The 27,639-nt window shown below is 39.9% G+C and overlaps 1 protein-coding gene across 1 annotated transcript; it reads left to right on the top strand.

Annotated features, from left to right (window-relative positions):
* The first annotated feature begins 616 nt into the window (after positions 1 to 616).
* Positions 617 to 23,318, top strand: BCAP29 (B cell receptor associated protein 29). Its single transcript, XM_027731930.2, has 8 exons — positions 617 to 721; positions 976 to 1,079; positions 4,456 to 4,556; positions 6,698 to 6,848; positions 10,405 to 10,540; positions 13,222 to 13,333; positions 20,915 to 21,015; positions 22,350 to 23,318. The coding sequence occupies exons 2-8, from the start codon at positions 988 to 990 to the stop codon at positions 22,386 to 22,388; spliced, it is 732 nt and encodes a 243-aa protein (XP_027587731.1). The 5' UTR covers positions 617 to 721; positions 976 to 987; the 3' UTR covers positions 22,389 to 23,318.
* Positions 23,319 to 27,639: the final 4,321 nt, after the last annotated feature.

The raw sequence follows: 27,639 nt of genomic DNA, 5'->3' as shown, positions 1-27,639 counted from the left end.
TTTGTTGCTATCCTTATGAATAGTGGGCCTATTTTCCTCGAGAAAAAGATTTGCTGGGTCTTAATACATTAGTGTTAGGTATGGGATGGACAGACACACACACAGCATTTTAACTGAACTTCAGAAACTAAGGAGAAAGCTAGAAGAGCAGAGTTGAAGTCCCAGATGGATAAACTCGAGTCATGGAGCAGTGGGATGATCACAGCAGGATTCCGCAGCAAAATGCTTACAACTATTCCCTAGATAGGGAGAAAAAAAAGAAAGGTAATCATGTCCACCTTTCTCAACGTGTAGATCCACGCATTTCCCAGCAGAGGTGCGGCCCCTCGGTACCTCCGCGCTGCCTCCAGACCCAGCTCACCCGCCCCGCCGGCGGGGCCGGGCCGGGGCTGAGCGCGGCGGAGGGGGCGGCGGGAACCCCGCTCCAACGGGGCGGCACCGAAGGGCACCGACCCTCCCTCCCCGGTGCCCGCCGGCACCTTCCCCCGGCCGGGCCGGCGGCACCTCCGCACCGCCCCCGCCGTGTCACTCAGGGCCGTCCCTGCCCACGGCCCGCGGGCAGGGCGGGGGCGGCTCCGCGCCCGCACACACCCTCCGTTTCCCGCCCGCCCCCGCAGCGCCGGCGGGAGAGATTGGCCCGCGCCTCTTCAGCCACGGCCGGCGAGGCCCCGCTCCCGCCCCTGCGCCGCCATCAGCTCCGCCGGGCGCCGGCGCCGAGGAGGTTCGAAGGCCGGGCGGGCGGGGAGACGGGGCGGCCCTGGGGTTCCCCGGCCGTGCGGGGGGCGGCGGGAGGGACCCCCGGGCCTGCGGCCGCCTGGCGGGGGCTCTGCCGGCGGCCCTGCCCTGCCCGCCGGGCCGGTGCGGCGGCCGCGGGATCCCGGCCCGCACGGGGTCCCGGCCCCCACGTCCCTGCCCTGGGGGTAGTTTGGGAGGGGAAATCGGAGCCGCCCGCCTGAGCCGCCCCTTCCCCCGCAGGCCGCCGGGACCATGACTTTCCAGTGGACGGCAGTGGCTGGCTTCCTGTACGGCGAGATCGCAGTAATTCTCGTGCTTTGCCTGCCGTTCATTTCCCCGCTCAGGTAGGGAGGTCTTCGGTGTGCTGGGCAGCCCAGCTGCTTCTTACCACTAAGTTTATTTTACTCCTTCTTTTATGTAAATACGTTGCTTTGCTGCGTCTTACATTAGTTGTGAACAAAGCTGAAGGGATGCTGTTTGGGACTGGAGCATCAGGAGTTGCAAAGCCTCTTGAAGAAGCTTTATGATTTCTGCGTAGTGCTGATTCATCCCAACAGCGGTCGGGGTCCCCAGATGAGCCCCCCTGCTTTGTTTCAGCAGGTGGGACGGCTTCTCCCAGGGTTCTCGAGCAGCCAGCATGAAGGCAGGTATCTAGCAGTAAAAAAAAATGAGAGGAGGATGCAGCTTTTTCGGCAGTTGTTTGTCAAATTTGTGACGAGCAACTTTATGTTTTGGTTGTACTCTAGGCATTGTGGGTGCTTTACAGATGAAAGACGTCAGATACTCAAAGCAAGCTGCATAAAACATGTTTTAAGGGCTGCAAGAAATCTGTGATATTAGTTTAGAAAAACTGAACTTGAGTTTGATGCAGAAAGTTCAAGATTACTGAAATAAAGGCCTCTATAGGCTTATATATAGATTAACAACATTATAGTGGTTCTGGAACAACACAAACATTAAGAAAACAAGTAAATTCTTGTAAAATACGTGCACGTAGTAAGAGAAAAAAACAAAATATGCTCATTACTCTTAGTCTCTGCGAAGGCCTGGCTTACAGCATTATCTTAAGATTGTTTCCTGTAAGTAGATCTTCAAATTTGGTAATGTTAATTTCTTTACAGGATTGAAAGAAAGCTAGCTTCTCCACAAGAGGCAAGAGAAGCAGATTTCTTTTCAGAACATCAGGATTTTTAAAAAAAAAAAGCCAGAAACCACAAAAAAACCACAACCCCCCCAAAACCAAGCAGGATGAAACCTTAAAGCTTTTTCAAAAGAAATAAAAATGCTGCTGTCTCAGTGTTCTGTAAAAATTGTTGCATGTTTACTTTCTACATCTTTAGATGTATTTAGAATGAAGAATGCAGCTTTTACTGTAATATCTTAAGGAATAAAGGCTGCTGTGTGGAGAGTCTGAATTTAACTACTTAAACCTGCAGAAGAGTCTTGAAAATGCCTGGCTTCTCCATAGCGGATACCAATAATTAGTCATGTTTCCTTAAATCCAGAAATTGAAACTGTTCTAAAAATCTAATTTAACTTCCCATTTTTACAAGTTGGCTTGTGGGGAGTTAAGCATTTCAACACAGATTATTGAGTTCTCATACTTTCTCTTGTTTTCTAGTCAAAAGTGCAACTGTATGTAAGAGGGGAGAAGGATTATGGCAGTCGTAATCATCAGATTATTAATGGTTTATGTGAGGAAACTTGCTGCAAGAATTTCTGCAGGCTGATGACACAAGCAGAGTACTTTGGGAATACTGAAATATGTTTCACTTGTGGTGCAAACAGGGCTTGAATCCAGTGTGGCTGAAAGGCTTTAAATTATATTAAACGAATACATTCCTGTGCTCTGTTTGGAGCATTGACCTTTTCCTCTCAACAGTGATTTCTGAAAGTGTGAAATAGCTTTATCCTTTATGTGATATGTGCCAATTATCTTCTTAATAAAACTTGCAGGAATCTTGTGGTGTTAAAGTGTAGATTTAGCTGCTGTGACAGTACCAGGGGGCAACAGCTCTGCTGTACTCCTCTCGGTGGCCTGAGAGAGAGCTGGTTCTGTCAGCAGCAAAGCATGCATGGATACTGACACGTGTGAAACTGCTCTTCTTTGAAGTTTGATTTATTCACTTCTCAGTCTTCAAACAGATTCTTTGTCTCTTTTGTGCCTACACTTTTTTTTTTGGTTAATTTTTTGAAATTTGCTAATAAGCTTATAAGTTCCCGAGGAGCAAGTAAATTGACAGTGTAAAAAAGACAGATCTGTACTAAGTGTAGTACATCCACAGTGGTGACTGGTATTATAGTTTGGAAGGATTATATTTATGTAGCTTTTGTCACCAAAAGGAAATGGAGCATCAGTAGACGTGAATGTCAATACTTTTTGAGGAAAAATAAGTGGGAAAATAGTACACAAGAAGACTTTGCAGTAAAGAGATCTAATTTTTAGCCTGATTATAACTTGGCAGTGTAGTCGATCTAAGGTTGTACCTCAGGGAGTCACTTAAGTGGAGGTCAGTATGGAGCTTGGAGAGTTGCATGTTTGAACAGTCTGTAAGTTGGCTTTGTTTGAGTTGTAGCTTGAAGTAAGCTTTTTGTTTGATACAGACTGTGGCTGTCTGCTATAAAGAACTCAGGTTATATTAAAAGATTTAAAGGAGTTTTTTGCGTGCACAGTGTTAAAACATTTTAATCCTTTCTGGTGAACATTCAGAAAAAACCATGGGAGATGATGCTACAGTCTAATTTAAGTTAAATTCATATTAGGTTGGAAACTGCTTTGTTAGAGGCCAAATTTTAACAGTTTCTGTGAAATGTAAATAGTCTTAACAAAAGTTGGAAATTTTACCTCATATAATCAGACAGTGAGTAGCATGTCTGTGTTACATCCCTAATGGTGTGACTAGGTATTATTTCATTTGTGTGGTAGCACTGATTCTAACTTGCAGCAAAAGACAAGTAGGTGCTCTGTTATGACTGGTTGCAATTCATTTGAGCACATCAGATGTTCTTCGTTTGTGCTCCAAGTGTGAATTCTTACAGAGCACTCCATGCAGTAATATCAAATAGACGATTGTTTTAAAAAATAATAATTGTCTTCACCACCATTGGGCCTCTGAAGTTGCTTCTGTAGCCAGCAAATTTATGCTAGGGAAAGGGATTTTAACCCTTGACAGAATATAAACATAAGACTTGTCTTTTTGTTGTCATTACATGTTAGACTGTTGTAACAGTCCTGGTACCTCATAATTATGCAGATTCATCAGTGTAAAAGATAAGCCTTCTGAAGAAGGATGGTAGAGATGATCCTGATTTGTGGAAGCTTTTAATTTTATTTGGCAACAAGGGGTATAACTGGATAGAAATAAAAATGATGCAATGGATTTTACAGTCTTTACCCCATCCCTGAGTTTATTATAGGCAGGACTGAACATCAAGTAATTCTAGCCAAAGTAAAAGCTGAAATAAAACACATCTGCTATCATGGAAGAAGTTTGCAAGTTGAACCAACTATCTTTGCCTATATTGACAGCAAATAAAAAAGAGATGAGCAAGTTGGATTGTTGGAAAAGTTAAGTGTACACCTAAATTGTATTGCAATTAAAGCAGCTGTTTAGAGACCTTAACAAGTCTCTTATCAATAACAAGGCTCTCTTCTGTGAGGTTGTTATGCTCTTCTTTTACTGCTTAATTATTTTTGAATAACACAATGCTGTTTTACAGATGGCAGAAGATTTTTATGATTCCTCTATGGAGCAAAATGGCAGTATTTTGGAACAAGATGTTCCTTACAATAATAGTTTTACTGATCGTCTTGTTTCTTGGTAAGTGTTAAATATTCAGTTTCTTAAGAAATGGGGAAAAAACCTGGTACATGGAGTTCGTATCAGTAAATTAACTGAAAGGATTCAAGCCTAATGTAAATCAGCTAATTTATTGAAAAGTTATACAATGGAATGAAAGAGTAGAGGGCTTATACTGCATCCACATTGGGAATCCAAATGCAATACTAATATAGTAGTGAATGAGGAGGAAAAATGGGGCTGGGTCTAGGCTGCTGCTTGGTTTCACTTTCTCAGACAGGTAAATGAACATGTTCCACACAAGAATTTGGCTGAACTGTGCCTTCTTATGCAGTAGATGGCACTCTTTCCCTTTGTTGCTCTTGAAGAATATATCAAAACACTGGGCTATTTGACTACTTTTGCTCAGTGCAGATACAAAACAGCTGTTTGTTTGCTACCTCTGTTATGAGTAGATCCTGAGGTCTATGAAATAGGAGTAAAGCTTTAAGGAAACTGGAGCTTGAATGGTGACCATATGCCTGATTGATTTCATGTAATGTCTGTCTTGACTGCTTTGTGAGGTAAGCACCTTTCAGTGATGAAAATAGTTCTCCTGTGTTTAGGGATAGTAGTAGTTCTCCATGGATAGAAGTGTTTCCAGCACCTGAGAGTGAACATGCTCTTTAATTCCAAGCTACTTGAAACAGGAAGAAAAAAATGCATAGTTTTATTTTCTGCTGAGGGAAATATACAGATGTGCTACATAAATAACAATGTTAGGCCAGACTGCAATACTACATTCTTAATATTAAAAAAGTACCAGAAATACCAATAGACTTTTAAAATCATTATTTAAGATTATGCTTAGTATTATTCTCATAAGTAGATCTTCAGTAAATGGCTTAAGTTTGAAAACTAATGGATTTCATTTACTCTCTTGAACTCAGGTCCAGCTTCGACCAAAGTTTGCTTTCGAGTTGTCGATAGTCATTGATTTTGCAGAAAGATGAAGTTGGGCTAAAGTAAAGCAGCGATGAGATGCTTGCCCCGTAGCATAAAGTGATAGGTTATTGCAGAAGACTCTTCCTATAGCACAGGGACATGCATTTGTTTACTCGTAGTATGTGATACATTGTTTGAAGTTTTACTTCAGGGTTTTTTTCCTTCTTAATAACTTAGGCATATAAAAGAGGCAGTCATAAGTGATGATATTCACATGTGTTTTTCTTTGGAATTGATTGTCTGCTTAGACAAATGCAGCAGCAGTTTAATAACATGGCCAAAATACTCTGCAGGAACTGATGATGTCATGAAATGTGTATATTTGTTGATGCACACAAGGAGATTTAAGGTGCTATATTGGTCGTAGCAATGTATGATGACCTTAAGTTTATATATTGGAATATGAACTCTTAACTGGGTTAGATTTTTGGTTTGTGTAGATGTAAGTCCTAATTAATTATTTTGTCCTTTGAAAAGTGTTTGCAGTGTATTAGCCCTTTTGCAGAACTATCAGGAGTATATGATGAATGAAAAGAAGCTGAAAGATGTATGAAAAATGACTGAAAGCTGAGGTGTAGCTTACCTCCTCCATTCTGTTTATTATGTTATTACAGTTAGTAGTTACTACTGATGTTACTGTGTTACTAGTCTTTCTATTTTGATGGATGTTACAGAAATAATTTTCTCCCTCTGTGATTCAAGCATAAAGTAGACACTTGTGTCATTACTAAAACACATGCTTATCTAACAAACTCTATATGAAATACTTGAGAAAATATTTCTTCTTTTCCCCTCTCTTCCTCATTTCTCACTGTTTGTCCAGGGGGGATTTAGCTCAGTTGTCAGCAGTGACATTTTAACACTATGGGGTCTTTGCTAAGATTTGTAGAGTGTGTTGCTTTGGCCTGATGCCTGGGGACTGGGTGCAAGTGTTAGAAATGACTGTTCAGGCATGTTTTGGGCAATAGTTTGTCATATTTCTGGAAATATACTGGAGTGCTTCAGTGATTTATCCAGACCAGCCTTTAAAATGTATAGATACCATAAGCAGTGCCACTGTTTGCCTTATTTCTGTTTACTGAGCTGAAAGTCCAAATACATATTTCTAGTACTAAGTGTGGTTTATCATACACACACACCCACAGATGTGAATAAGAACGGACTGTTTTTGTTTGCAGATGCTGTTAGAGAAGTCAGGAAGTACTCATCCGTTCACGTGAATGAAAAGGCTGCAAACATCAATAGTAGTGCCTTTGATCACATTCAGATGAAACTCTTTAGATCGCAAAGAAACCTCTATCTCTCAGGTTTTTCCTTATTTCTTTGGCTGTAAGTATGAGATTTTTCTAGTATCTACATAGTATGTTTATTACAGTTGCACAAATTGTTGCACAAATTGTAAAGTAAAGATCAGAAGGCCAATTTCAAGAGATTAAAGAATTAAGTGTGACCAGGTTGGATAAGAGGCAAGTAAGATCAGGGAAAATAATACCTTACAAATATTTGAAGATTGGACGGATGTGTGAGCGACACATGGAAAGAAACATTTTGAATGCTGGAGAAAACGTATATTTTGCAGAAGTTTCTTCAGGAAATACTCATTTCCTTCCTTAAAATTACACCCTTTTTTTGAACATGGAAAACTGAAATAAAAAAAATCAGAAACTAAAGTACTGTTAAAATAATGTTAATATCTTGCAAGCTGGTATTTTTGCATCCTGCTGTGTTAAGAAGCAAAACTTGAGCGTGACTTCAACCACTTTATCTCAAGCTCAAAGTTAAGACCTTTGATAATAAGTTAAGAACTTAGGATAATATTCTGGCCTTTGAGGAAAGTTTCAGATATATTTCAGATCAAGCACTTTGTGGTAACTCGCCTCCTATGGTGTTATGATATTAAATCTGGTATCCCTTTCAGGATGTTTAAATACAGCTAATAAAACAGTAAAGGAAGGGACAGTTCTGTACTGCCCAGCAGTAGCAGCCAAGACAACCTGTGAATCAGTAGCCAAACAACCTGCTGGTCTTAAAAGTGGGCAGGGAGCACATGAGCTCATTGAACACAGATAATGTGAATGAATCGAAACGGATGTGCTGGTGAAATGAGTTTCTATTTGTACATTTTTGTGGTGACTGGGCAAAGAATGCTGGTCCTTTTCTGAGTTACTTCAGTGAGCTGCTTGACATTGCCTAGATATGCAAGAAGAACACAGATCAAGAAAATCAGAGACTTCTGACAAACTTCTTCCCCTTAGAGTGACGTATGACCATTTTAGCAGATCATTGAGGAGCGTTGAACATAAAAAAGTGTCAAAGAAAAATTAATATGAAACTTGAGCAGGCAAACATTGGAAAAAAAAGGTGGTTCTAGCCTTGCACAATAGTGATATGAATGCATCATGTTCTTTGTCTTCCTTTAGAAAGGTTGAGTAAATATGCACAAATATGTTTTTGATCTCTGCTCCAAGAGGGATAGCTGGGTTGTGTCCTGTGCAAGAGCTGGAAGCTGGTCCCCTAGGATCCTACTCCCACTCAGCTTTCAAGGAAGAAAACTCACATGGCCCCAGCAGATTTTATTGTGCATAAAAGTTCTGCTGTTGAAGAGATTTACTTGATGTGTTTTTTTGGGCTATTGGCCTTTCACCAAAATTTAGAAGAAATAAGTACTCCTACAGTCATGTCATGGCTAGGCTTCGCGAACAAAGATTTGGGAAGGCTCTATCCACATTATTTTGCTTATCCCTTAAACAGGCAAAATGTCTGTCAGAGAAGGTGAGAAAGTGTTCCTTGGGTTGTCTTATCCTGCACTGCTACTACCATCACCCAACCAAGTTCAGACCACATGTAGGTGTGAACAGGTACTTGGATGCCCCTGGTTCATTCTTTGGGTCAGTTTTAGTTCATTTCAGCACATCAGCCAATAGGAAAATTCCAGAATAGTGGTAGATGGAGATTCACAAAATGGAGGAGGCTGGGAGCTTGTCACATGTGACAGCACAAGAAAAGCTTTTCATCTGTGGTTCAGCAATTGTGGAACATTGGGTAAGGAAAATGATCTCCTGTATTTGGAGGTACTGGATCCAGTTGAGCCCTCATATGCAAACTGCACAGAAAAGAGAAGGGTCATAGTCTCCAGAGACTGTTCCCTGGGTAGGACAGAGACACCCATCTGCTAGTCTGACTTGATGTCTGGAAGATGGGGAGAGCCTACCAAGGCTTGTCTGGCCCTCTGTTACCCCATGCAGAACCAGAGAGGGACGAGAAGGGCTGAAAACTAAAGGCAAGCTCAAGAAAACATGAGCCCACTGCTCACTGGGACCAAATGACTAAATATTTGGAAAAGAGTGAGGCATTGAGTATAACATGATCAACCTTAGGTTGCTTTGTTTCATACTGATAAGTTCTGCTGTTTGGCCTCCCAATTCCCTGAGCCTTCTGGGATAGTCAGTGGGTAATGTAACATCACCCCCACTAGCAGGTGCAACTGGGGAGTACATAAGCAGATTGGGCACATGAAAGTCTGTGTTATCCTAGGATGGCATGTGTCCTTGCTGTGATGACCCATGGGGACCTCTGAGGAGAGAAGAGGGAGCTTGTCTTTCAGCCAGAAAAGAACCTTTGAAGGGAAGATCCTATTGGTTGCTATATCTGTCTAGTAGTAGCTTGTAGAAAAGATGGAGTGAGCTCATTTCAGTGGATCCACACAGGAATGACAAGAGGTAACAGGTCAGGAACCTCAGATAGAAAAGATAGAAAAGCACTTCTACTATCAAGAGCAGTTAAACACTGGAACAAGGCCCCTGAATGATGGTGGAATCACCCATCATTGGAGATGGCGGGAAATCAACTGGGCAAGGATCTGAGCAATCTGCTTAACCTGTCCCTACTCTGGGCAGCATGACCTCTGGAAGCCCCTTTCAACCTACATGATTCTATGATTCTGTTTTAGTTGTGGTGTTTTAATGACTCCTATAAATTATTAATAAACAATAGTAAAACATGCTAAGCCTTGGAAAAGTAGTGACATGAGGACCTTAACTTTTTTACTAATCCCCAAAAAAGTAAGAAAATTAGCTTTCAGTGAAGAAGCTGGGGGGTGAGGGGAGGCTTACCTCGAAAAGGTCTACTAATATTTTTTCAATTATGAAAAAGCTAATTACTTGGATTTTCAAATTTCTTTGATGAGCAGCTGCATAGTTATATTACAGGCATTAATTTAATTTAGTTGTTACTTTGGCTTGATTCAGCAACATACTGCTTTGAAAGACTCCAAGATGAATAACAAAAGTAGTGATGCAAAGAGGCAATCACTAGATCAAATCTAGGCAAAGCTTAGATTTGAGGTGCCATATGCATGCTCTTGATTTAACTGTATTGACAAAGTACTTTGAAGATTAAAATGCTCATATTGCTAATTTTATTCTTGTAAGGACTTTTATAAAGTTGTGGGATTTTTTTTTTTTTTTTTGCACTGTATTCCTTACCATAACATGTTATTTGGGTCTTCAGTTTGGAGATCCATCCTGTTTAAAATTAAGAGTAATTCAGCCTTTAAGCAAGCATGTCTGACCCCTTAATGGCTGTGGGTATTTAGGAGAAGAGAGGTTCTGCATAAAGTAAAAATCAGAATGTTAATGGATGAAAATATTTTCAGTCTCTCCTTTTACTGTTATTTGTCACGGATGAACTTGGATGTTTCCCTTCAAGTGCTTGAACAGTTCTCTTCTGGTTTTGTTTTTATAGCTAATGCAGCAAATGAAAAGGGGTTGCTTTGGTTTTCTGGCTTGTTTGGTTTGTTTTAGTTTTTGTTGGTTTTGGTTTTGCTTTTTAAAAAGAAAAAAATTATGATGTGAATTACAGTTCTGTTCACTGTATTTCTTCACAGTGTATTGAGACGTACTGTCACCCTTCTCACTCAGCTGGCAAAAGAGATGGTATCTCATGCAGCTCTGGAAACGCAAGTAAATGATGCTACTGAAGCAGCCAAAAAATACATGGCTGAGAATGAAAGGCTGCAGGAGGTATCTTTGAGCTTCTTTAGTTATTTTCTTATTCAGCAAGTAGTTAGTACAAAATACTGTGAGGATGATTTGCTACTGAATAATATTTGTTCATTTTTTTCCCTCTGGTGGAAAAAGGAAGAACTATGTACTTACAATATGTAATTCAGAATACTGAAAACAAATTTCAGTAGCATTTTACTAACAAAGGAAACTGAAGTAACCCAAATAAATGATGTTCTGTCTTTCCAGGACAAATTTCATCGAAGTACTAAGAGATGTACTAAAATATCTCTCTGAATTTAATTGTAATGAAGTAGAGGGAGACAGTAATTTAACTCTTTTTATCCTGAAAAATTGGCTGTTTAGGTCAAGACTATAGCAGTGCAGAATGAAAAATCCTACAATACAGCTGTTCTCATGCTGGGTGTTTCTTTTTAATAGGATTTTCTCCAGTCTTGTAAAATTGATATTTTGTGGTTACTGTATTTTGTATTCTTGTATCTTTTTGTGGTGGGTTTGTATTTTGTATTCTTGTATCTTTTTATAGTGGGTCAGCCGATTTCCTAATACTTTCCTATTTTAGTAGGACACTGCCGTAATATTAAGTAGTATTGAGTGCAAAAATGTCTTACTTAAAAGAACCACCAATGGATCAAAGAGATGTCATTTTTATGAGAAGAATGGAGAAAATTAAGCTATCATTTTTCTGTTGTGGTTCAGTACACAGTTGTGTGCAGGAAGGGAAGCAGTCAAAGATAATCAAGATAAATGTATGAAATCTTTCTTCGATTAGTTTGAATTCTGTTTGAAGAGACTGAACCATAAGCTAGTGTGCAGATATGTGGGGTATGAAGACTTTTAGAGCATTCTTCAGTCTGGCTCATTGTCAAAACAAAATTCACTGCACATGTGTACAGGTTTCCTTCGAGTTTGTCTAACACAGCGTCTGTGGTTACCAGCACTGTAATTTTTTTGTAATAAATCTTCAGACAGAGAACAGATTCTAGACAAAAAAGTACAAGAAGGATGTAAGAAAATGCAGTTGTTTGAGAGCTGTTGTAAAACAAAGATCATTAGAGCATGTTAGGTATTTCCTGAGTATGCAATGATTACAAAATTTTGTGATTTGGTATTTTGTCAAAATGATCCAGACTCCCTCCCTCAGCCATGGAATTTGTCTCTTTACTGCCTATGGTACTTTTTTTTTCTTCTCTGTTTTGTTGGGATTTGGCCAAAGTCCTCTTTTTTGTTCTGCTTTCGTATTCCCTTAGCAACACATTCTCTTAGCCACTTGTAAGCGACAGCCAGAAACTGGGAACTGTATTCCTGTCTGTTTCTGTTTGTGTATTTGATTGCACGGTTTGCAGAAACACTGGTAGCCACAGGTCCAGGCAACATGCTGGGGCTGGATCTTCGTTGTGACGGACATGTGAAGTGTTTGGAATTGAAATATTTTAACTTTATAGACATACTATGACTTAGATTTCTCTCATCCAGTGGCTTGGCCCCTGCATTTGTGTTTATTTGCAAGTGTGCTTCATTCTACCATCAGAGAGAGGTGAGAGCAATTGCATAAAAGGCACTGGCTGCAAGTATAAATACTGTAAGTTTACTCTGGTGTGCGAGGTCTGCACTGTCTCCTGTTCAGAGATTCCATGGAGCACAGGACTTAAGATGAAAGTTTACAGAAATAGCTATTTGCATATTAATAGAAAGAGGTGATCACAAAGTAAAGGAGACAGTTAGCTATTGTTTTCTTACCAGCAGTCCAGTGTAATCTCCACTCTTTGATTAAATAGCTTCTGGAAAATTTTTTTCAGCTCTTTTCTGTGGATTTTTTACCAGTCTTTATAAAAGGTTCTTTTCCTTCATCTTTATAAACAGTTTGTTTTTTTTTTCTTCCTAAAGTAATCTTTCCCCCTTGCTCCCACCTGTGCCCGGTAAACTCTGATATCACAAGTTCACCTAACAGCTGTTTATCTCAGATGTTTCACTGTTCTTTTTTCCATTAAGCATTTTCCACTTTTTTGCCATTTTCATAACAGAGATGATGTGTGGATGGGCAGTAGAGGCAAGTAGAGCAAAGGGTCTAATTATGGGGTCTAATCTTACATCTTAATAACATGCGTAAGTATAGTAGTGCCAGCAGTTCTGTAGTACAGGGAAGATATTGCTCTTGTGCCTAGTGCTTACAGGGCTCTTCCTGAATCCTTTCCTAGTTTTTTTTTCTTGAATTTCACTGGAAATTGGATCTAGATATTGAAGTATTCTGAAGATGGAAGAAGCAGCTGCAAACCTACAAGGAGAGAAATCGCAATAAACTATTAGAACAAGTTGCACATAAATATGACCGTGTTCTGTAACTGGCAAGTCCCAGCTTATATCTTCTGAAAAATTCATTTATAACATAAACAGAAGTTGTACACCTGATGCAGAAATACTCTTACACAGGAAATAATACCATTCTGTTACAAGTATGCCATTACTATCGACCTAAAACATTGAGCTTTTTTATCTCCTTTATTTTTTTTTTTTAATTCAGGGACATTTTTTTCTAGAATGATCATCTGCCTGTATCATGTTGACATTTGATAAAACCTGTTGGTTTGCAAGATTGAAGTTGACATTCTTTGGGTGTTTTGCATTAATGTCAGGCTAATGAAAATAAAATTAATTGTAGCAACTGTGGTTTTTATTAGGCCTTGAGTGGACAAGGAAGCGGTAAAAAGAAAGAGTCAAACGAAGCAACTCAGGAAAAGTTGAAGGAGGAAGTTGAATATTTGAAAGCAGAACTACAGAAGACATCGACTGGTAAGTATTAGTCAGGACTTCTTTGCAATTAAGAAAAAGATGATTTCAACACTGAACGTCAAAAATGTATTCTGGGTATAGCATTAACTAACTTAATTCATCCATTTCCAGAACACTTGGCATGGCGTTTCTTTACATTTGACTAGGAACTAACAAAACATCACTGCCATCCCTGTATTTTAGTAAATGTTTCATTATGAAATGTGTACAGTGTAATTGGAACACCTTAATTAAATTATAATTATTACCAAATTGAAAGGATATATTTAAGTGATGTTGACTTGTCTTCATCAATGATGTGACCAGGATGTGGAATCAATTGCAGGTTGCTTATAGGCATGAGTTTGATCTTTCATATCATACTTAGCAGCCACTCTCCCTATATGAAATGGGGAAGTATGTGGTTGAGGTTTTTTACTGTAACATAGGGTTTCTGTCAGATAGCAGAGAAGTCCTTGACAAATATTCTAAATTTATATCTGTTCTGCAGTAGAGGTGTTAATGTGTTAGCTTTTTAAATTTTTTTTTTTGTCTACAAGAAAACATACCTTGCAATTTGTAACATAATACTTTTGTTACAGCTTCCGTGTTTAAGGTTTAGGTTGTCAAAACTGCTTTATAGGCAACCCAAATTGAGACAGAAGCAGATTTTACCTGTTTGGTTCTGTCTTACTGGGATCTGTCAAGGTGCGTGATGCTTATGAACACCTGCTCCTCTGAGATTGGTGTTTTTAAGATAACACTGCCTGTGATCTAGTAAACATTAATCAGATGTTCAGAATGTAACAAAATACAGATTTTCATGGTACCGAGTTGTGTGTTGTCATCAAAACATAGCCTTGCTTTCATATTGCATGGCAGTGCTACAGAGCTGTAAGAATAACAGCGTATTTTTCATGTATCCTTTTTCATTGTCTTTTTTCACTGGGAATTCAAACTAGAACTGTAGAACAGCTGTTTTCAGCTAGGCTTGAAGCAACAACAATCTTTAAATAGAGAGTCTCATTAGTTCACATTCTCAGGCAGGTTTGATAGTGGGTTTTCCCTCTCCTGCTGTTTTCTTGAAGAAAGGGGGAGAAAACTGCCTTTGAAGTGACAGGATCAATGGAAAATTTAAATGCATATGTTTTATTTAAACTAACTGGTGGTATGTAACACTAATATAGTGTAAGCTTTTCAGACAGGAATGCTAGAGAAAGTGAAGGAATAAATAGATTTACCTCATGCTGCTTCAGCTGCATTCTCCCTGTGAGCTGTTGTCCATGCAAAAGGTGTATAAATTAAGGCATGCTTGAATCTTTTGTTAGGGCAGAAGTGGGGGAGAGAGTCTTTCTTAGGAATGAATAGGAAAATATTTACAACCCTTCCACTGATGCCATCCCCCTCATTGCCAAAAACCCCATAGGCATTACTATCAGCAGCTAGGTGGTATTAAGGTATGTCTGTCTTACAAAAAGTAAGTTTTCTTGTATGTTGTGTTGAGCAAACTGATAACCAGAAGGTTTCAAATCCCACATCCGCAGACACAGGTTTCTACAGAGTGTTAGAGAAAGTGAATCAAATTTACTGTTTTCTTTTGGAATTCCTGCAACTGAGCAGGTGAATGTTGAGTTTCATGCTCACTAAGTGTGAGCAATGCATTACACAAAATGAAAGTTGAGATTGAAAAGCTTGTTTTACCTCTTTTAAACTACTTGTTTCGTGCTACTGAGCTCACATGACTAAAGTGACCTTTCCTTTGTGTCCAATCCATGAAATTGGGGGGGGGGAACAAAGAGTGTAAAGGGTGTCACTAGTAATGAAACAAGGCAAAACTAGTATAAATATTAAAACTTCACTGGATTTAATTTTGGAGGTTTTCTTTTTGTTTATTTTTCAGCGATAGTATCAGTGCAAGTAGTAAGTTTGGATTTTGTTCTTGTTTGGTTGGGATTTTGCATTTAGGGGTTTTTTGGCTGTTTGGAAGACAAAACAAGTTTAATCTTTTTCACAAGGTAGTTTCAAATATCTGTTTTTCTGGTCTGGGACGTATGTTAAGCTACTGATGCACGGTGATACATTATTTTATACTGGGCCACATGTTGAAATGTCGGTTAACTCAATAGAGTGGCACCCAGGAGGAATCCTAAATGTAAGGCTGCTTCACATTTAAGAACACAGTTTAGTATCAGATCGGTGCTGTGACTTCACTGGAGATCCAAATTTTCTCTAAGGTTTTGAGTCAGTATTTGCAACTGGCAGAGAAAATACTGTATGTCTCCTTACTAAAATTATAGTGTAGACGGAAATTATTGCAGACTTTCAGGACACTCATCTCTAGTTCTTCACTTTTTACAGGAAACACAGTCAGCTTCTTTTCTCAATTAACTGTAAGTGAAATCCTAAGTTAAGAAGACATTTTTCCACCTCCTGTGCTTTGAAAATACAGTATGGAGACAGTAGTGAAATTACTAAAATCTGAGGAAAGGTTGGAAATAAATGACAAAGATTTCAGCCAAATTTGCTTCCTTTTCAGACTTGACTTTCTTATTCCTCTTGATGCCTTTTGTTGTTTTATTCCAGAAATGAAGAGGACTAGTTCCTCACTACTTTATTGCAGCTCCACATATTGTCGTCAGGGCTTTATAAGCACCCAGCAGTGGGGCTAGCACTTTGAGAGCCTAAATCCATTTTTAGCATACCTAGACATGTAATAACATGACTGTATAGAAACCTTTGAGATGGTAATTTATTGATAAAGTTGTATATGATGAAAAATGTGTCATTGATACCTACATACTCGTTGGAGCACACAGCACAGATGTGAGAATTTTTCTCCTGCTACACATTAGACATATTTCTAACAAAATGTTGATTCAGATAATTAAAGGCTCTCAGTATGACTGCTAATCTTGGACCTACAGGGATTTTCTAGGGAAGAAGGAGATGCTAGGATATTGTTTCAGGTTTTGAAAACTATCCACAAAGCCACAAGAAAATAAATTATATGAAATTGAAAATGAAGTTAGAGCTGAGAGAAGTGTCATAGGGCAGCAGTCCTTACTGGGGCTGGGGGCAGTAACAGGGCTAGCGGTGCATTAACTTTCTTTTCTTGCTCACAGATCCCAAACTATGGAAATGCCTGTGTGTGAAATGTCAGTTTGTTATTATTGGACCCTTTGGGCAGGAGGGAGACTTCTGCAATGCTGTACTATTTCAACTTCTATCACATCATTTTTAGTGACACCTTCCTAATATATGGTAAAGGCTACAGCTTTGTTTACACAACATAAATTTATACAGAACACGTAATATCGATCAGGTTGTGTGGCAGAACAGACTGGTGACAGACTCTATCCAGCTTGTTGACCCCTCACTTTTCTAACAATATTTCATAGCAAACGGCATGCACCTTAAGTTTCTGTTGGCAGCTGATGTAGCACAACAGGCATTGAAGTCCCAGTATCTCTATGTGCAGTTATTTGAGCTGTGGCATTAATTGCATCCTTGAGCTGAGTCTGTAGTGCCACATTGAGACAAAATCTGTTCCATTAGGATTCCACTTCGTGAAATATGTGCTGGCTCACCAAAGTCATTTAGATGCTTTTGAAGTTTAGTTCAACTTTTTCTGAAAATACTCTCTATTTATATATTGTTGTCATAGGCATACAGTGCAGCAGGAGGAAATTCTGATGAAACTCCCGTGCATCCTTTGAGGTTTGTTTTGTGTACAGAATGTGTCACAAGTGTTTTTTGTTTCATGGTTGCATAGTGTTGTAGGAGACAGGAAGAGAGCAATAATTTATGTGGAGGGCTGGTTTTGAAATAGCTTTTAATTGTTAGCTGTTCCAGAAGGTATGAATGTACAGATGTACAGCTTTCACTTAAAAGTGAAGATTATTAGGTGTTAGATAATTAACCAATACAGGCATTGGGAATACATTTCATAAAACTGGCTGCAAGGGAGAACTCAACTTGGCCTTTGTGTTGCCAGGCAGGCTAGTGCCATATATGAAAACTATGTTGAGCTCCACTGATGCACTCCAGTTTAAAAAAAAAAAAAAAAAAAAAAAAAAACAAGTTAAAGGAATTGGCCACTATCTCGTGTTATTTAGCCAATGGCAGAGGGAGGTTTTAGAAACAAAGTCAGTCTTACTTAACCTTACTTTTTACCTGTGGGATCATAAGCTTGGTGGGAGACATTGCACAACATCACATGCAATACGAGTTGATGGGAAGGGATGGTGCTGCATACACAAGCGTGGGTTTGTTCTACAAGGCTGTTTATGCCGTCCGGACGATTCCCTTAATATCGTTTTGTAACAAAATTTCATTTGAGATTACAAAAGGTACTTGAAGCAAATTTGTGATTGATTTTTTCTGGCCCTGCCTTTTTGTTTTAAACTATCTGACCATTATATCTTATGAAGAGATTCAGAATTAGTATGGAATTACTTGACTGGAGTTGTGTTCCCAGCCTTACAAGCGTATTTGTTGGCAAATCTTTTGTGCCGTCAGTGCCTAAATTCTTAAATGTGAATAGCTCTTTCTCAACTTGAAAACTCTTAAAAGAGAGGGCTCTTTCTTACTCTTTAACTAGTCCAAATCATTTGGGTTGTAGGCTTGTATTGTGAGCAATGCTAATGTAAGTTCCAGATGGTTTCCTTAGTAGCAAGCACTGTAAGTCAAGTGATTTAGTCAGACCAGGACTAGTACTTGTGCAAGAAAACACCCAAAGAATCATCAGTTGGTTTTGTTGCTGTTTGGTTTTGTTTTAGTGTTTGCTTCTCCATGCTCATTGAATGAGAGGATCATAGAAATGCTACTGGGCTGCACAGCTGCTGGGCTGTGGTAATCTCCTCGTCCTGCTTTGAATTCAGAGCAATATAAAGTAAACTATCTGTGCTGGATTAGGATACAGAGAATGTGGTGAGAGAAGGACAAGTTCTCTACTTCTCCCAGACTGTACATGTTACATTAGTTTATGGACCTCCAGTCACACGTGTAACACAAGTGTAAAGGGATAAAATTTTCCACAAATGTCTTCCACTGAAACACTGCCCTAAGAATGTTTTGTTGATTATTATTTTAAGGGAAGGGGAAGAAATGAAAAAGGATAGCCTACCTCTCACAGTACTGAGGCTGGATTTGAGTTTTGGGACTTACTGACTATTCTTCTCATTAGTTGCATTAATGTAGAAGCAACATCCTCACCTCTTGCCTGCTCAAGCCTTTTTTGGTAGGAAGAGTCAGCTGTTGGGGTTTGCTTGCTGCCAGTGCAGCTGTTCTGTCTCCTGTGAGAAAAACCAACAGGCCAGATGGAAGCCAGAAATAAAAACTGACTGTGTTGTGCACACAAAGGATTTTCTGTTCCCTGCTGGATCCGTGTTCATATGATACAGTCCATATGACAAACAACGTACATGTGCCATCGACTGAGCTGCACTGCAGTGCTTGTGCAGTGCAGGAGAGTTGAGCAGTGAGATACGAACAGGCTCTGTTGCTTGACAAGAAGGCATCCAAAGAAACTGGTGTACTGAGGAATTCACATTGTCAGAGATGTGATGCTCCTTGTAATTGTGTGGTCCTAACAGGAACAAGTCTGGGGTTAGTGGTTTGTTGATGTTTTTGTTTTTTTGTCCATAGCCAGCACAGGTGGAAAGGACAATCTGTTCCCTGCTTTTTCGTCTTCTAGGGTTAGGTGAGGTATTCCTGTCATACATCTGTTTTGGTCAAAACATTAAAACAATGCAGTAGCTTGTTAGCTTTCTTGATTTGTAGATGTTTTTAGGTATTTTGTTCATATTTTAAAGATAAAGTAGTTTTTAGTTGCAACTAAAGTACTGTGCTGCTGCTTATAAATAACTAAATAGTATTAGATCAAAAACATTGAGTTCCTACTTCTTCAGGAATAAGTTCTCATTAATTTTTACTATAACTATGTATAAGAATGTTCAAACAAAAGCAGAATTTATCTTTCTAATTAGTAGATTCTTGAAGAAGTGAAGTGGCATATACATACAGTTTTTTGTCTACAGCTTAAAATTCAGAAGTTTATCAAATTTTCAAAAATTTATTTTATTGATTTCCAAATTTTACTATTGAATATTTTAAACAGTAATAAGATCAGAGAAAGACTAAATGCATTGGGGTTTGATTTGTCACAGGTGTGGAAATTATAGTTATTCCAAATACCAGTACCTTTAGAAAATTTGTGTTGATGCTGTCAAGAATGCCATAAAGGATGAAGGATAACTGTGTGAGAGTATGGAAATTAAAAAAAGGATGTAAAGAGATGGGGTGAATTTTTTATTGCATTGGAATCAATAGACAGAAGTGTTATTAACTTCAGTAAATCAGAGTTTCAGGCTGGGTAAAAGTCCTGTTACTGGAAAACCACTTGCAGGCTTCTGAAATGAGAACCATTTTTCACCTATACATTCAAATTAATTAAAAATAGCAGAAATGGAGAGGGAATTTTCCTTTTTGCATGTAAAAGAATGGTCAAATCTAGTTTCTGATGTTTCAGGAACTAGCAACCAAAGAGAAATCTGGTTCAGACCAAACAGATCTAGCTCCTCCTCTTGGGAATAGGCTCTTAGAGGTGCTGCAATTCTTGAGTGTCTTGGAGGTCTCTGGGAAAGAAGGCTCTGTCTCAGGGAATTCACAGTCAAAGGATAGATCCACATTTTTGGAAAAAGGAATTTGCAAATGTTCTTTTTTTTATTTGTACCGTCAGATTTGGTTGTTTGGGGTTTTTTAAGTGGCTATATGAGCCAGCCTTATTAGGTCATTAACAACGTTTGTTTTAGCATGAATATATCAAGTTTTAGAGTATACCTGTGCTCTACAGCAGAGAAATACAATGATACCTGAGATACCAATAGCAGAGGAATATGAAGATGTCTAAATGACATGGTAAGGTCCTGGGCTGCTTGGTACTGCAGCGTAGACATCTCTCAGTTTATTGTGTTGAGATTGAGTAGAGTAATAATTACTTTTTCTGACGTGAAAAGTTTGTTCACAGTTGTCTGTCCTCCCACCACCATTTCTGCCTTCTCATCCATAAATTGATGCTTCTAATCAATTAACTCATGCATGGTAAAAGAACAGGGTGAAAAGGAGGGGTCTGTGCTCCTATAATAATGTATTCTCCCCCTTCCCCCCATGTTTTGTAGATAGCCTCAGCTGGTTTGTGAAAATCTTGCCAAGTATTTGAGTTCCCTCTTTATTTTAGGAGGGCTGACAGTTTTGATTTTGGAGTTGTGGAGTTTTTGTGGAGTTTTCTAAAACTGTCCTGCAATGTGACAGGATACTGTAGTCATGACTAACTTGTCGCCTCTTTCAACAGTTTATTGGTCTCGCCCTTACCTGTCTTACAGACCCTTCCTGTTCCTTGTGCTGATCTTACTGAACACAGGTCATTCTCTTTCCCTGTCCTGAACGTCTCTTCCTGTGTACATCTGTGATGCTGTGTTTTAAATTCAAGCTTTTTTAGAGGAAGGAATGTCTACTGCAGTGGAGCCTTAATACACAACCAGGGCTCTGAGGATCTGCAGAAATACAAGTAATAATTAAAACACCAATTCTGATATTTTACAGCTTTCCAAAAGGCAAAAAATGAAGTGGCTGCAGTTAAAAAGCAATCTGATGGTGTTAGAAGAGAATATGATCATCTGATGAAGGAATATGAACGGCTTCAGGTAGGTGGCTTCCAGATTGCTATACAAGCACTGTGTTTTGAAATTGTACCAGCAAAATTCTACTTGTTTGGTATTTACTGTGCAAGAGAATTTACCAAAATTTTTAGTATAGCATAAGGTTACAATGGGCAGCAGTCCTTAAACTTCATCAAAATAGTAGAATTTAGTTTTACGAGAATGGCAAAGTTATTAGCGTTTTCATTTTTTGCACTTTGGGTGGCAAAGCTCAGGTCAAAATTGTTAGATTCAGTTTTGTTGTCATTTGGGAAATAAAATTCAGATAGTTTTGGATGTGATGATCAAATTGAAATCTTGTAAGATAATGATAGGAATAGTAGTGGGGGGGAGTATGTACATCATTTTTATAAATAATTTTATTTTGTTTGCTCTTTAATCATGTTTTTGCAATACTGGATTATAAATGCTGCAATACTGTTGATATGTAAGAATAGAAAACCAAAAAACACAACAAACAGCCTAGGCTAAAAACAGGCTACTATAAAATTCAAGCTGAAGTACAAAATAATTAAAAAAAAAAAAAAACACATAACCAAAAGTTCAGTTAGCTGTTTGATTGAGTTTGCATATGTGCATGGTGATAATACCCATAATATACACCCATGAAATATACAGTAATTATTTCTGATAGAACTGGGAGCCCTCTCTGTTCTTTTAAGTTGTCTGACAGATGTTCATATGCTCCATGCCTAACATCTTGTCTCAACCAAAATTCAATAAAAATGAAAGCTGTCCTTTTTACAAGTAGTGATCTTGGGAGAAAATAAATGATTGATGTTAAAATTATTTTTCCTGCACTTTGTGAAACCACTTACTGATTCCCAGCCTCACCCTGTACTACAGAGATTGCTCAACTGATCTGTGTGTTCAAATCGAGACCACCATGCATGTCCTGTCCTTGTTGTGCTTCCCTGTGTAATGAGCCATAGTAGTCCTGCTGCATTTCTAACAGGCTTGTGGTCTAGAACACACATCCTCACCATTTTCTGTGTTTACCTCTGAATGGAAAGAACAGAAGGTACTGAGCACACAGAGGGTACAGCTCCCAGGGATAAATCGGTTGATAGGAGAAAATGCTTTCTGCTGAGTTTGCTGCGCAGTTCAGATGTAACATGGATGGAAGCAGACCTAGGGTTGCACAGCCCTGACTATCCTGGGATCAGAAGCACAAGTATTTGTGGGGTGGTATTGATGGGAACTTCGAAAGGTGTATGGTGAACAAATCAGGTGTGGCTGCAAGGGGGCAAAATACAGCATCTGAAGTCAATGGTTTCTGATCTTGGCCAAACTTAAATTGTTTATCTGTCTCTTTTCAGCAAAGTTTAAATAAAGCAGAAGATAAGAAAGACCTGTAAGTGCAACTAAGACGGATGGCATCAGTACAGTTGCTCCAAAAGCCTTTTGCTGTTTATGTTCCTGATGCGTATCTGAAACAAAGCTTGATTTTTCTGAAAAGCACATGCATTGCAGGTCATTATTCAGATTCCTCTAATATATCTTGGTTGCCAAAATGTTCTGTGTTGCAAATAAAATGTTAGGTGGTGTACTGGATTTACCATGGAGTTTGTCACTGCTCTCCTGAGGAGGAATTCAAAAATCCACCTGAAGCAACTTGACTGTTTTCGAAGCTTTTGCCTCCCATAAGAGTAACAGACCATGCACCATTTGCTTGTAGCATTTGAGTGAGGTTGTATATCACACTATATCATAAAAACATCTAAACCTCCTTTTCAACACCTGTTAGGAGTTTTAAAAATTCAGTTACCGCTGGGTTGAAGAAGGTTAAAAGCTTTTCATCAGCCATTCCACTTCAGTGGAAAATTGAATGACAATCAATCTAAGGAAAATAAAGAAAGGAAAACTGCATTTCTAAATCCATCTCACTAGCTTTTGACTTCCACTTAGCCACATGGATTTGAGTGTATTTTGACAAACAATATTTTGCATGCCTCTGGTTTATTTTTCTTTAATATTTGGGTTATTTCAGTTTTGGGTTGGCTGGTATTAGCAGTCTGTATTTTTACACTGTTTACATCTGTTTACTCTTATGTACCACCTAAATTCTTTTGCCTTGCTAAGTAAAAAATCTTTTTAAATGTAGACAGTTTGGTTTGGTTTGTTTTGTTTTCATGGATACGATACCTCAAATAAATGAGCACTGTTTTACATAAGACCTTTTTGGTATTCAGAAAGTTGTTTTGAGTTTCTTATTTGTTAGTTGGTCCCAGTTTATATTTGGAAGTTGGATATGTTTGTTATATTAAAGGGATTGTTTAAGTTCCTGAGTTTCTGGGTTTATTCTTATACATCTCTCCCAGTATGCTATCTCATCATAGTTAACAGGTATGTTACTAGGAAAAAAATACACTTCTGGCTTGGTGATGTTAACTTTTCTTGAAAGCACAGTCTTCTTCATAGGGTAGTTTTGATTGCTCTCGGAACAGAATTTGTTTAGCTTAGAATTTAAACACAGCTTATCAAGTAGTATAACGCATAATAACATAGTATATTAAATAAAAATGCATGTTTTAAAAAAATATTTTATCTTTGCTGAAGTAGTACAGAATGTGTTTTCAGAGATTCTGTGACACTGCAGATTTTTTTTATTAATATAAAAACTTTCAGGTAAAGTTACAGGTTTTCATACCTGCATACACATGTGTTTTGGTGATGTAGTTGAATGCATCTTTGGGTTTTTTTCCCCACCCCTTTCTGAAATATTTAAAATTGTGGTGGAATGTTATCTCCAGTTAAATCCAAAGGCTATGGTTGGAAACCTTGGAGGTATAACAGCAAGTGCTGGTTTTAATAACAGAATGAAAAAGCTCACATCTGATTCTTACTTTAAGACACTAAACAAAAGCAAATATTACTTGCTTATTATTTATTGTTATTTATTCATTAAATTTCAAACATTTCTTCCTGTAATACCAGTAAATAATTGGGTAGAAAATTAGCAGCTTACTGAAAGATGTCATGCACTGCGCTCCTCATCCTTTATCTTAGAAAAATTAACACGGAATGAAAAATGTGTAATTGTGAGTGCACTGATATTACCAGTACTTCTCCTTGAGGAGGAAGTCTGAATGCTTTACACAGCTGTTTGGTGTAGGTCATGACTGAAGTGTGAAGGAGTGCAGGGTGGTATGCACTGCTCCCTCAGAAGCTGAAAAGAGGCTGGGTGTTTTTAGATGTGCAATAGCCATTCAGCACATGGTACTTATACACTGCCCTCTAATACATTGGTCATCTCAGCCTCCTTCTGGCTGCTTGGCAGACATAGAATCATAGAATCAGACGGGTTGGAAAGGACCTCTGAGATCATCAAGTCCAACCCTTGATCCACTACCACCACAGTTGCTAGACCATGGCACTGAGTGCCACATCCAGCCTCATCTTAAAAACCTCCAGGGACGGAGAATCCACCACTTCCCTGGGCAGCCCATTCCAATGGCTGATCACCCTTCTGTAAAGAATTTCTTTCTAATATCTAACCTAAACCTCCCCTGGCGCAGCTTAAGGCCATGCCCTCTTGTCCTACTGCTGATTGCCTGGGAGAAGAGACCAACCCCCACCTGCCTATAACCTCCTCTCAGGTAGTTGTAGAGAGCGATGAGGTCTCCCCTGAGCCTTCTCTTCTCCAGGCTAAACAACCCCAGCTCCCTCAGCCTCTCCTCAGAGGACTTGTGTTCAAGTCCCTTCACCAGCCTTGTTGCTCTTCTCTGGACCTGCTCCAGCACCTCAACATCTTTCCTGAACTGAGGGGCCCAGAACTGGACACAGTACTCCAGGTGAGGCCTCACCAGCACTGAGTACAGGGGCAGAATCACTTCCCTGGTCCTACCGGTCACACTGTTCCTGATACAGGCCAGGATGCCATTGGCCTTCTCGGCCACCTGGGCACACTGCTGGCTCATGTTCAGCCTCCTGTCAATCCAAACTCCCAGGTCCCTTTCTGCCTGGCTGCTCTCCAGCCACTCTGTGCCCAGCCTGTAGCACTGCAGGGGGTTGTGGTGGCCAAAGTGCAGGACCCGGCACTTGGCTTTATTTAACCTCATCCCGTTGGAACCAGCCCAACTCTCCAGCCTATCCAGGTCCCTCTGCAGAGCCCTCCTGCCTTCCACAGGTCGACACTCCCTCCCAACTTGATGTCGTCTGTGAATTTGCTAATGATGGACTCAATCCCCTCATCTAAATCATTGATAAAGATATTAAACAGAACTGGGCCCAACACTGATCCCTGGGGGACACCACTGGTGACCGGCCGCCAGCTGGATGCAGCCCCGTTCACTGCCACTCTCTGGGCCTGGCCCTCCAGCCAGTTCCTGACCCAGCACAGAGGGCCCCTGTCCAAGCCACGGGCTGCCAGCTTTTTCAGGAGTATGCTATGGGAGACGGTGTCAAAGGCTTTGCTGAAGTCCAGATAGACCACATCCACAGCCTTCCCTTCATCCACCAGGCGGGTCACCTGATCGTAGAAGGAGATCAGGTTGGTCAGACAGGACCTGCCCTTCCTAAACCCGTGCTGGCTGGGTCTGATCCCTTGTCCATCCTGTAGGTACTGTGCGATTGCTGCTCCATTACCTTGCCAGGCACTAAGGTCAGATTGACAGGCCTGTAGTTTCCTGGGTCCTCCTTCCAGCCCTTTTTGTGGATTGGTGTGACATTTGCCAACTTCCAATCATCTGGGACCTCCCCAGTGAGCCAGGACTGTTGGTAAATGATGGAGAGCGGCTTGGTGAGCTCTTCCGCCAGCTCCCTCATCACCCTTGGGTGGATCCTATCTGGTCCCATAGACTTGTGAGGATCCAAGTGGCTCAGCAGGTCGCTGATTGTTTCCTCCATGATTACGGGGGGACTATTCAGCTTCATATTCCTATCTACATGCTCCAGAAGCCAGCTGTCCTCAGAGAGACCTGTCCTACTGTTGAAGACTGAGGTAAAGAAGGTGTTAAATACCTCAGCCTTTTCCTCATCTTTAATAACTATGTTCCCCCCATGTCCACTAATGAATGGAGGTTTTCCTTGTCCCTCTTTTTGCTACTGAGTTATCTATAGAAAGACTTTTTATTTTCCTTAACAGAAGTGGCAAGATTGAGTTCAAATCTTGCCTTCGTCTCTCTGATTTTCTTTCTACATGACCTAACTAAATTCCTGAACTCTTTCTGAGTAGCCAGTCCTTTTTTCCATAATCGGTAGGCTCTCTTTTTCATCCTAATTTCCCTCAAGATCTCCCTGTTCAGCCAGGCTGGCTGTCTTCCCTGCCGGCTTGCCTTTCGGCAGACTGGGACAGCCTGCTCTTGTGCCTTTAAGACTTCCTTCTTGAAGTATGTCCATCCCTCCTGGACCCCTTTGTTTTCAAGGGCTGTTTCCCACGGTACCCTCTGAACCAGTCTCTTGAACAGGCTGAAATCTGCCCTCCGGAAGTCCAGCGTAGAGGTTTTATTGATGGCCCTTCTTACATCCCTGAGTATTGAGAATTCTATTATTTCATGGTCACTGTGCCCCAGATGGCCTCTGATCACCACATCTCCCACCAGCCCCTCTCTGTTTGTGAGCAGCAGGTCTAGCAGGGCCCCATCCCTGGTAGGCTCATTTACCAGTTGGAGCAGGAAATTGTCTTCTATACACGCTAGGAATCCCTTAGACTGCCTCTTCTCTGCCATGTGGAGTTCCCAGCAAACATCTGGCAGCTTAAAGTCACCCACAAGAACAAGGGCTGGTGATTTTGAGACATCTGCCAGCTGCTTGTAGAATAATTCATCACCCTTGTCATCCTGGTTGGGTGGTCTGTAACAGACTCCCACCAGGATGTCAGCCTTGTTGGCCTTCTCCCTGATTTTGATCCACAGGCACTCAACCTTACTGTTACTGACTTCAAGTTCTAAAGAGTCAAGAGACTCTCTAACATACAGAGCCACTTCCATGAATCCACTTATTGAGGAGACAACAGCTTAACACAAAAAATGTTGCATATCAGGCCACAGGGAATGTTCCCTTAATTAGATTGCTTAAAACACACAGACTTTCTAGTTTGGCTTCAGTCATTTCTTCTGTCATGTTCCATAACTTGTATCACTTTTCTCATTTCCCTGTCACAGAGCAACGTATGACCATCGTAATTTTTGTACTTGTCTGTTGTGGATGGTCACACACATTTGAGTTGCATTATCACATGCTCAGCTCTTTAGAGTCCCAGATTTGTTCACAGAAAAATAATCTTTTGTTACTCAGATTAAATTGTTTTGTAATATCTGCTATGTAGAACTCTATTTTTGGAAAGAACAAAGTTTCTTTTGTAAAAGTAGAAGTATAAATAGCATGTCTGTAAATCCTAGTACGTGGCAAATCCTTGAGCATATTTTTCATTTGCATTGTTTCACATCACTTTATTTACTTTCCGGGCTGTGGGAGTTTGGGTTGATCAACTCTAAGTACAGTTCTCTGACTGGTCATGTTTTAAGTTATGGTTGATATACAGGGAGAGAATTAATCAAATTGTCACACTTTTAACTCCTGATCTTTCAGGCTGTTGGGTCAGATTTTGGTCACTCTGTCTGTTGTGTAGGAAAGAGCTGAAAGAAAGCTAAATCTCCGCTGATGGAA

The sequence above is a fragment of the Pipra filicauda genome, unplaced genomic scaffold (genome assembly GCF_003945595.2).
Source record: "Pipra filicauda isolate LSUMZ 115617 unplaced genomic scaffold, ASM394559v2 scaffold167_size3244652_pilon, whole genome shotgun sequence".
Lineage (NCBI taxonomy): Eukaryota > Metazoa > Chordata > Aves > Passeriformes > Pipridae > Pipra > Pipra filicauda.
This window is presented reverse-complemented; position numbering and strand designations above follow the sequence as displayed.